The following is an 11,059-nucleotide window of genomic DNA, read 5'->3' as shown; positions in this document are numbered from 1 at the left end:
TGACCAACTCCTCTCGTCAAGGAATGAGCTGACCACTGCTTCTGGGACGTCATCTTCAAATTGTGAATAGCTCCAGAAAAGTAGCGACTAAAGGCACAGCTTTCAATGTGACCCCAGAAGAAAACAACCAACCAATAAAGAAAAAGTATGAATGCGGATTCATCACACCCCAACGTTTCAAATTTGTATGTAAAGCGCCAACCTCTACTGTTGATAATTGAGACACTAAACATCACAGTGTAACTAGATACAGAAGAGCAGAAATAGTCTGACTCACAGTTTTAATGTATCCCGGGCTGCTTTATTTCCCATTGTGATCTTTAACCGTCTAAACTAAAACATTGTACCTGCTCGTCAACTATACCACACTACAGTTAATTGGAACATTTTAGAAATACTGTCACTACTACAAGGTTCCTTTCCATACTGCCCTTGCCAACAAGTTTCGAAAAGTACATCATTGTGTAGTTGACTGACGTTTTACTCTAGGTGGCAGAACTAGAAATTGGTATAAAACATCGTTAACAGAGGCGAACAAGAACGGCCTAGATTCACAGAAAAATTTTGAAATTTAAGATGGATGATGATATTTTTTTATATAAGTGAACTGTGGCTCCGGCGACATTTTACCGCAAATACCGACCGAGGAACTCTTTGTACTTCCCACAAAGTTCACAATGCCTCCAATTCACCTGCGCCCCATGGTCCCCAAGATCAAACCCTTTTACTATCTCAACTATGCAGTGTTACAGTAAAAGGTAACATTTCTTCAACCCTCCCACAACTGAAACGCCTTTTTCGGCAATGCCCTCCCCGTTACAACCATGATAAAACAGAACGATTGTAGTTTGTATCAGGTACAGGTACAATCCCTGCATTCATAACAAAGACACGCGACCGTCTCTCAACATTTAATATCAACTATACCAAAATTCAAAATGAAAAGTTGTTAACACATGATGAAAAAATTATAAGCAACCTGCGCTAGCTGTACATACCGAGGAGGGATGTCTCTGTCGGTGTACTGGATAAGTGGGCTGGAAAAACGTCTGAATCTTAGTCCCTCCCGTGGGAATACCCAGATAGTTGTTTGGACAGTTCTGTGACCTTCTGTCCTTGGAGGGAACCAACAAGCGACAAACAGCACACGGCTGTTATCATATCACGTTTTTACTCCATGTGGTGGGAATGGTTATGAAACGAAACTAATCCAGATGAACAGCAACAAACGGTTATACTACTATTATGCACATAACAAACGTACTATGGTGTTACCATAACGTTAATATAAGGATATAGGATAAACAGATATTGGAAGTGACAACTTTCATACACATCTCCAGTATCAATAATAAGACCATTACAAGTGTCATTGCGGAAAGTGTGTGGTTTGCTTAGATGAACATATTCTCCGGATCATTCATGAGCACAGTTTAGGTTCAGAAGTATCTAAAGCTAGGCTGGGTGACATCTGGGAAGTAGTTAGCTCCTATCTGTGATTGTTTGAACCTTTATTTATTCATGAAAAGCTCTTTATTGGGGTCATTTTCTCCTTCTACTACCCGTTTGGGGGACCGTATTCCCTCTAAAATATTACGCATCCATGATGCCCCGCGCGCGAGAGGTAAATACAAACAACAATGGCGTCGGCGCAGAGAAATGTCGTCTGCTACACACTAGTGAGCAAAGTGTGGGGGCTATACCGTATCAGGTACGTCTTCATGTTAAGTTTTTCCACGTTAATGACACTGAATATACTGGAGTGGGTGGAATCTGTGCGGTGGGTAATCTTCAGGACCGAAAGTAATGCCATTTCCAACCTTGTCAAAACATGACTGTCGGCCGACGTTCACCGGCCGGCAAAAATCAAAACAAACTGGCAAATCTTTTGGTGGTGACGTCAGTCAATGAGCGGATTTAAGGAATGCTTCCTAAAACGCTCGTTCGAACAGGTGTTCCAACACCTGTTCAAATACAGCTATCAGTTAAAGCTTTTACAATCTCTAGTTTCTTGGGTGCAGAAGCGAACATAGTAGCGAAATTACCCGAGGTCTCATCAAAATTTGAATGAGAATTGAATATTCCAGGTGTTAGAGACATCCAGACGGAATAGCAAAGAAGTGACTGTATATTGTATGATTAATGTCGGAGCGAACTAGTATTACTATCCAGATGGTACTCAAGCTAATCTAATGCCAGGCAAAGAAGCAGCATTTAATAGTCAAGACAGCTAAGTCACAGACTTCTGAATTAAGTTCATAAATTCAAATGTTCAACCACAATGTACAGAATATCAAACATGTTTACATAATTCTACACAATCTAAACTATTTAAAAAATGTTCGCATTAACTCTTACTGAAATGTACCAACCATTTTATTTTATCTAGATCACTGCATTTAAATGTAATACCTGAAGGTTCCTCTGTATAAGAACATAACACGTTAAAGTCAATACTCTGTGTCACTAATTTATGTTTCACATTATTCCTCACTCTGTTTTGCTGAAAGGTCTACCTTTTTTTTAGCATACAACTCAACAAGATACTGATCTGGTTCCAACTTTTTCTCCTCTAGTTCTTTCCATACTTTATCTACTCTCTCTTGTGTTCGAGCACTCTGTAGTTTTCTACCAATGAAATACAGTTCAAACTCTTTCTTGTCAAGCAGTTTGCATGAGTCCATTTCACACAGATTCTTGGTCTTGCTTCGGTCTAACTGAGGGTAAAACTTAAACCCTGAAGACTTTTCTAAATCTTCGATTGGAACTTGAAAGTCTGTCAGCTTTTGTTCAAAGCCAATTTGTTGGTTTGGGACGATGAAAGCACCAATGGAAGTGGGGGTGTTGAATCGCTCTGCAATGACAACTTTGTACAGATGTGTGGGGACAGCTACTTCATTCTCTCCTATCACCTGCAAAAAAAAAAAAGAAGAAAACATCAGAGGCATTCTGTAACAAGATAATCAGTGTTATAGTCTGTAACAGTGTCTTCTAGAAAACAAGTTGTTGATACTGTCAAAACTACCCAAGAACACCACTCAGTACTGATAAAATCTGGTTGACGTGGACAGGTGGTTACCATAAAACAGGATTCTTGATGCTTGACAGTGTCAATGGGAAAAATGTCCTGAGGGACCACCAAACCGTGGTCACATTGGTTAGGTGGACTTTATATACAGGCAGTTACATGTAAGTTGAACAGGTTTGACCATAATTAGTGATACTTGAATTTACTATTTGCTATGACAAAATCTGACATGGCAAGTCTTACTAGCTTACAGAATACTAAACCATTTTTGGTGGTCATCCGTTATACTTACCGGGTACTTGACCACTTTCTGTTGGTCTTCCTGAGTGGGAAGGTACAGTGGACCGCTCAGTATGTAAACATCCTCAAACCTGCTGGTCAGGTCCCTACAGTACATCTCAAACCTGTTCCAGAACCCTGCATTGTTGTCAATGTTCTGTGGGACAATGTTGGACAGGAGGAAAGTCTCGTCCATTGCTTCCTGTGGTGGAAAAAAACAGTGCACGGATCAACAATTATTGTACAATAATTTGTATAAGCTGCAGTGAAACCTTTTTAACATATTTGCTCATCATCTATATAGACAGTTTTGCTACTTTTATTCTCCTATTTTGAACTATCAAACCTGCAGTTCACAGCAATGTTCAGAGTGTTTGCAGCAATTTTTTGCCTGGGCCTATGGCTGCCCAGCCTTTGGGCAGAGCAAGACATTTTGTAGGAGGAGACCATACCAAAATCAAATGCAGATGTAACAGACCACAAAAATAATCTCATGTTAAAAAACAAACTGTACACATTGTTGTATACTTTAAATGTCACAAGCTAATGCTGGCTTTCCTACTGCACCTGACTAAACTTGTTGTCCCCGGCTGGTGCCATGTGGCCCCTGGACCAGCCACTTTTCCAGTAGTCCTTGTTGTGTGCTGTGAACATCGGATCCACGCTGGGGTCTGGTTTGAACTTTGAGTGTTTCCGATTGGCGGGACCTATCAAAACATAGATCAATGTGTACACATGTGAATAGTTACGTTTATGAAGATAGACAACACCATAGGGAAAACTATTGTCCTTGTGAATAGTTGCTCTGAGGAAGGTAGGTTCTTTGAATGGTATAAAAAATCCTATCGTAGGATCTTAAGAGATTTTGTCCAAACAGCATCTGAACAACTAGTCTACATATAAGAGTAAATAACTAACCATCCAGAGAGTTGATACCAAAACCCTTGTCCCATATTTTGGACCTTTCGCAACAACTTCTCAACCAAGGTTAACTTTCAAATAAATTCGTGCTCCATGAACTGTTCTTTCCAATCTTTTCCTGGATGAAAAATTACTTGTTAGGTTTAAAATTTGAGGCTGTTTTATCAATTTTCATCTGTCTAACAAAAAAATCTAAATTTGACAAGATGAAAATATGTCCATCTTATTCAGGCTCCATATATCTATCCTATTCAAGCTTCAGTTTGTTCTTTTGATCACAACCAAGAAGGGCCTTTTTTAAAATTGCACATTTGCCTGATGCAGACATCTTGCATTTGTAGGCAATCTCACCAACAAACTCTAAAACACAGATAACCTTAATTGGTAACTGCTAAATCCCAAGCGTGGTCTGGAGGCCATGGTCAATTACGCATGACAGGCGCTACAAACATATCACTGCTTGGATATACATATCACTGCTAAACTTAAGTTCGGTTTGGAGAAATCACTACACGCTCAGTAGCACCCACAGCTCACCCTGTAAATGTTGGCTGTTGATGTGTTCAGCCACCCACAGTGGGGTTCTTCTGGCCTGGTCGTAAGCTAGAACATGATTGTGGAGGTAATGCACGGCGGGACCTCTCTCTGGGACGCCATACTTGAGAATCTCTGCTCCTCTCTTGACCAATGGGTCAACTGGAACTGGCTTGACCACTAGATTGCAAACATGACAATCATAAATTGTACGGACGTGTCCATAAAAGCAACAACATTCAAAACATACATGACAACATTCTGAGGCATTTTCACCTTAACAGCTTGTTCATTCCACGTGAGAACTGTGTGTTTGAACTTGAAATAGATCCCCACTCCCAAAAAAAAAATCCAGGCGATATTTTACTTGACATACAGAAGTCATGTAATGTTAGTACAGCAAGTACTTGTACAAAGAAGCTTTGCTTGTACCAAATTGAGTCCAGGATACATGTTCATTGTAGATACAATTCTATAATGCCAGCAGTTGATAAAAGTAATAAAAAATTATGTTCCTAATCAAAAAGACAAACTCATCTGGATAAGTATAGTTACAAACAAAATCATCAAATAAACCATTGCCATGGAAAATCAGTACCTTCTTCCTCATTGGACAGCAGGTAACTATAGGCCAAGGCAGAGGCTGTGGCCACTCCATAGACAAACCCTCGGGCAAACAGTCTCCGTTGGCCCGCCATCTGATGGGCGCAAATGTGTTTGACTAGTTCTCATGTGACAAAAAATTCAAGATCTACGATGTATATTGAACTTCAACTATTGACTGGAAATAGCACCAGCAATAGTATGTCAGACATAGTTAAGGTTTAAAAGTGGCAAAAAAGTGCAATAGCATAGCACGTACATTTGTATGTTCTGAAACAAAGTAGTGCTGCTGGCAAAATGCATGAGAGCCTGGCGTTAGTTCTGGTTTGAGGAACCAAATCGCCTGAGCATGCCAGCATTCAACATAATACTCAATAGAGACCGTAATCAAGTTGTCTTGACAAGTTTGCAGTTAATGAGAAAACAACACACTTGGATTAAATTGAGTACTTTTGAATAAATGTGAATCATTTTGTTCAAACTGATCAGCATGTGCCTGTGTTTGCCTTCTTAAATTCCTGTCTCTCCAGTGGTGGGCCAACCTAACCAGGGCATTATTGTTGTAACTCAGCCTACCTGGTGTTGGTCCGAGTTGACAATACTCTGACTTGTCCTGATCCACAATGAATTGATTCTGAAAAAAGGATGGAAGAAAAATTAGTCTTTTGATACAGACTTGAAAATTATGCATAACTTTAAGACCGATCCAATTATTTATTCTACACTTACATGCATAGTGACACACATCCAGCTATATGTGGCCTATATTGAACTGTTTGTAATGTCAATGTCCTGACATGATTTATTTATGTCTCGAGGGCCTTTGGCTTTAAACTGTACTCAATAAAAAAAGCTGTAGACCTGTGCCATTCTTCGTTAGATACCAAGACAATCTTACATAGACCAAATGAAACTAATACTTTACAAGATACACATGAAATGGCAGCTAAGTTACATGTCGTATTACAAAACTCCAGCAAGTGAAGATTAAACTTGATACAAAACCATTTTTGGTGGTCATCCGTTATACACTCTTAAGGACATTGCTGGACATCATACCCAAACAGGGAGCTTAATCAGTTATAGATGAGATATTGGATGTAACCCCAATGGGGGTTGGTATGGGATAGGGATCCCCCCTCTCGTGCTCTCCCTCCGGATCTGTGCATCATAATTTTTGGGTACGCCCTCCTTAGGAAATTTCTGGATCCGCCAGCTAGTGGTGAAGAATTCAGAGGGGCGAGTAAGAACAGAAAGAAACAAACATGCCCACGCCCGGGATCGAACCCAGTTTGGCAGATTACAAATCCAACGTGCAAACCACAACAACAAAAGCTCTAGCGCCATTGGCGTGGTTGGTTTGGCAGCGCTTAAACCCCAGTTACCCCACTGTTACACTACTCCCCCTTTTCTTTTCAAGATTCGTCCTCGAATCTCCGCGATCGATATCCCTGTGTGGCACATCTTAGCCTGTTACTGACTATGTGGCACATTTCTAGCCTGTTACTCACAGGGCCGGTGTGGGAACCAATGTAAGAAAAATTATAGCAGAAACAATGCACTTATCATTTCCAGGAATGCTCAAAAGCCCACTTGTTTCAAGTGCTGAAAATACTGGAATGTGACGGATTTAAGAGCCAGGTCCATGATAAGAGCTCGTAAAAAAATTTGCCGCAGGTTTGCACAAATAAACCCTCTGGCAGCGACAGGAATTAAGTCTTATTCTATGTACCTATTTTGTACTTAGTGTAATAGTTGTTGCCATACATTGCACCGTGTACAAATGTCGTGCAATAAAGTTCTCTCTCTCTATGACCAAGGAGCTATGACCTGCGGTTACAACATGCAGATAGCCCCCCTCCCCTTGTCATGCACACTGCACTATTAGCGAACGGCTGTGGCCGGGCCAAAGAAACTAATTGCCACGTTTGTACAACAGTAAAAACTTTCTAAATAACAATAAATGGCAAGTATGAAATCACCCGAACGTGGAAGAAAACACGGGGCTCTGAACAGGTCTTTTCTCCCCTCTCTCTCCCCACTCCGAGAGCAACTTAGGGTCGAAAGGTAAAGGTCAGAGGTTAGCATAACGTAACCTGATTAAACACACAGTATTGGTATAACCGACTGTTGATCTCAAACGCGATTGACTATCAATGTGTGGTGATCGACGGTATTGTTATGGAAATCGAAACAATGCTCGAGACAAGGATGATGGGACTTCACCTTTGACATTACCTAGAATCCATGTTTCTGCCAGAGGGTTAACCTGCGACAGATTTTTGCGAGCTCTATCATGGACCTGGCTATACTCAGCACGAAAGCAACTGTTTCACTTGGTTCATGGCACCTTGAAGAAAACTTAAGACTATGATGGAGTTCTCTCGAGAGACATAACTACAACAGCTTCGCTCCAATTTATTAGACTGTGACTTTATTTGCCAGCTACGTTACGGTTTTGGAGTTCACACCACAGATGTGCAAGACAACGAAACCGAGACGCTATATAGACCGCTCAGGATGGAATTTGTGCGTCTACAACCGTGAAGTCCACGGCTTTGGAATTAACACCTGCAGAGTTCACGGTTGTGCAATACGACAAGCCGAGATAAACCTTTTTACGGAAGTCAGGACGCATGTGCGGCGACAGGACTTCTAGGTAATATGTCAAAGAGTAAGGCCATTGTCTCGACCATTGTTTTCCATTTGCACAAGAACGTCAAGACGGGTTTTGTTTACTTTTTGTGGGCCTTACCCTTTGACATATTTACCTTGAATTCCTGTCATCGCACGTGCGTTCTGACTTCTGTAAAAGGGTTATTGACTCCACAGGTCACTGACGAGTATCATCCCGTCTACGTATACATGCATGACATCGGCGGCCTTGGACTTCACACCTGCAAAGTTGACGGCTGTGCAATACATATAAGGTGAGTGAAGCAAAGATTTATCGACCCAAACTAGCCAAATACCTTTGCCGTGTCATTCATGTATTACTCCGGGTAGGCACTCTAATGATCTGCCTATCAAAGAAAACTCCTGCATGAACGAGTGCAAAAATTTCTGTTAGCCATCCCATCTTATTTAAAACGTGACATGAATTAAGGGTCAATGACCCGCTTTCCGGTGCCGTTACTCATGGTCGACTTCTATAACCACCGAATGGAACACCGTGTACACCGAAGGAAAGCGTGTCATAAAACTTACTATCATATATTAGATATTTTAATATAAAATTATAACGTTAGATATACGTGTCTGCGCATTTGCTCTCTTCGGAGTCACTATTTTTGTCCGTCCTGCCTTCTTCTTTGCTGGCCCGGCCAAGCTGCTGCTCTCCAAGCCTTGCGAAGTCCCTTACCTGCATATCATGGCCAAGCGATGAGATCTCACCAGCATTCTCTGCGCAAGCCAAGTGCGACACTGATCGAATCCTACACGTCCGACGCGTTTAAAAGGCGGCCAGTGCGATTTTGAACTTTTTCCGTGTCTGCTTGTATATCCCTGATCCTGATTGGTCAATTGGTCAACATCTGGAAAACTTGTCAACACCCGGCTGGTTGGAATTCTATGTGTTATATAATGAATGAAGACCTTTATTGCACATTTTTGCCACACTGGGCTAAGTACAGGTCACAACAAGACATGTTAAAAAGATACAGGTCACAAATACAAAATTAGACTATTGCTGGATAAATTCAACTTCTCCTCGCTTTTCTGTTATAGTGGAGATAAAAGAGCAGATATGTTTTATGATCGATGGTTTGTCTAGTTGCATTATGAATATGAATTTTTCTACAGAACTTAGATGTATGAAATAAGGAAATTGGTTTTGTATAACCTTATACAGTTCATCTCCCTCGACGGTATACAATCTGCACTCTACTACAAAATGGCGTTCGTCCTCTATTCTATCTAAATTACAATGTTTGCACAGTCTTTGTTCGAGAGGGGTGCGAGTATGCCTTCCTGTTTCAATATGAAGTTTATGGCAGCTAATCCTTAGTCGTGTGGCAGCATTCCTGTCCCTCATATTTTCGTTACTTAGATATTTTTCTTCATTGTATGCAGTTTTGAATAATCTATATGATCTTAACTTATTTTATATCTCTTGTTGTTGCCGAGTTATTCCCGTTTAAAGCTAAGTACCCGTAACCGCTACCCAAAATGTCGATTTTTCAAAAGTGTCCGAAATAGGCAAACTATGGTTTCATTGGAAAGGTCTCTTGGTGGGGAGTGGAACACTGCAATCCGTTTTCGGATATCTCTTGTTGTTGCCGAGTTATTCCCGTTTAAAGCTAAGCACCGATTACAATAACCCAAAGTGTCAATTTTTAAAAAGTGTCCGAAATAGGCAAACTATGGTATCATTGGAAAGGTCTCTTGGTGGGGAGTTGAACACTGCAATCCGTTTTCGGATATCTCTTGTTGTTGCCGACATATTCCCGTTTAAAGCTAAGCACCGATGACAGTAACCCAAAATGTCGATTTTTGAAAAGTGTCCGAAATAGGCAAACTATGGTATCATTGGAAAGGTCTCTTGGTGGGGAGTTGAACACTGCAATCCGTTTTCGGATATCTCTTGTTGTTGCCGAGTTATTCCCGTTTAAAGCTAAGCACCGATTACAGTAACCCAAAATGTCGATTTTTTAAAAAGTGTCCGAAATAGGCTAACTATGGTATCATTGGAAAGGTCTCTTGGTGGGGAATTGAACACTGCAATCCGTTTTCGGATATCTCTTGTTGTTGCCGAGTTATTCCCGTTTAAAGCTAAGTCCCCGTAACCGCGACCCAAAATGTCGATTTTTGAAAAGTGTCCTAAATAGGCAAACTATGGTATCATTGGAAAGGTCTCTTGGTGGGGAGTTAAACACTGCAAGCCGTTTTCGGATATCTCTTGTTGTTGCCGAGTTATTCCCGTTTAAAGCTAAGCACCGATAACAGTAACCCAAAATGTCGATTTTTAAAAAGTGTCCGAAATAGGCAAACTATGGAATCATTGGAAAGGTCTCTTGGTGGGAAGTTGAATACTGCAATCCGTTTTCGGATATCTCTTGTTGTTGCCGAGTTATTCTCGTTTAAAGCTAAGTCCCCGTATCCGCTACCCAAAATGTCGATTTTTCAAAAGTGTCCGAAATAGGCTAACTATGGTATCATTGGAAAGGTCTTTTGGTGGGGAGTTGAAAACTCCAATCCGTTTTCGGATATCTCTTGTTGTTGCCGAGTTATTCCCGTTTAAAGCTAAGTCCTCGTAACCGCGACCCAAAATGTCGATTTTTAAAAGGTGTCCAAAATAGGCAAACTATGGTATCATTAGAAAGGTCTCTTGGTGGGAAGTTGAACACTGCAATCCGTTTTCGGATATCTCTTGTTGTTGCCGAGTTATTCCCGTTTAAAGCTAAGCACCGATTACAGTAACCCAAAATGTCGATTTTTAAAAGTGTCCGAAATAGGCAAACTATGGTATCATTAAAAAGGTCTCTTGGTGGGGAGTTGAACACTGCAATCCGTTTTCGGATATCTCTTGTTGTTGCCGAGTTATTCCCGTTTAAAGCTAAGTCCCCGTAACCGCGAGCCAAAATGTCGATTTTTAAAAAGTGTCCGAAATAGGCAAACTATGGTATCATTAGAAAGGACTCTTGGTTGGAAGTTGAATACTGCAATCCTTTTTCGGATATCTGGGGAGCCTGTTCT

The 11,059-nt window shown here is 40.9% G+C and overlaps 2 protein-coding genes across 2 annotated transcripts in view; both read right to left on the bottom strand.

Annotated features, from left to right (window-relative positions):
• The window catches only part of LOC118408336 (putative sodium-coupled neutral amino acid transporter 11), a 64,080-nt gene extending 56,579 nt beyond the window's left edge, over positions 1–7,501 (bottom strand). Inside the window, exons 1-2 of the mRNA XM_035809023.1 lie at positions 7,348–7,501; positions 5,942–5,999 (exon numbers count right to left, since the gene is read on the bottom strand). The gene's annotated coding sequence lies outside the window, so the exon portion shown is untranslated. The remainder of the gene's footprint in view (positions 1–5,941; positions 6,000–7,347) is intronic.
• Positions 2,484–5,460, bottom strand: LOC118408334 (nuclease EXOG, mitochondrial-like). Its single transcript, XM_035809021.1, has 5 exons — positions 5,361–5,460; positions 4,766–4,942; positions 3,875–4,014; positions 3,321–3,509; positions 2,484–2,912 (listed from the first exon to the last, which is right to left on the bottom strand). Exons 1-5 carry the CDS (start codon positions 5,458–5,460, stop codon positions 2,484–2,486), a joined length of 1,035 nt encoding a protein of 344 aa, XP_035664914.1.
• Positions 7,502–11,059: the final 3,558 nt, after the last annotated feature.

This window comes from Branchiostoma floridae, unplaced genomic scaffold (assembly GCF_000003815.2).
Source record: "Branchiostoma floridae strain S238N-H82 unplaced genomic scaffold, Bfl_VNyyK Sc7u5tJ_1574, whole genome shotgun sequence".
Classification (NCBI taxonomy): domain Eukaryota; kingdom Metazoa; phylum Chordata; class Leptocardii; order Amphioxiformes; family Branchiostomatidae; genus Branchiostoma; species Branchiostoma floridae.
Note: the sequence above shows the minus strand (reverse complement) of the source record. Positions and strands in the feature narration are given on the sequence as shown.

What these genes read in the sequence shown, in the direction of transcription:
- LOC118408334 (XM_035809021.1), bottom strand. Translation starts at nt 5,460, where the DNA reads ATGGCGGGCCAACGGAGACTGTTTGCCCGAGGGTTTGTCTATGGAGTG. An exon ending in GCTGTCCAATGAGGAAGAAG is followed by an intron (nt 4,943 to 5,360) that starts GTACTGATTTTC and finishes TTTGCAATCTAG; the next exon opens with TGGTCAAGCCAGTTCCAGTT. An exon ending in GGGACAACAAGTTTAGTCAG is followed by an intron (nt 3,510 to 3,874) that starts GTGCAGTAGGAA and finishes TTTCCACCACAG; the next exon opens with GAAGCAATGGACGAGACTTT.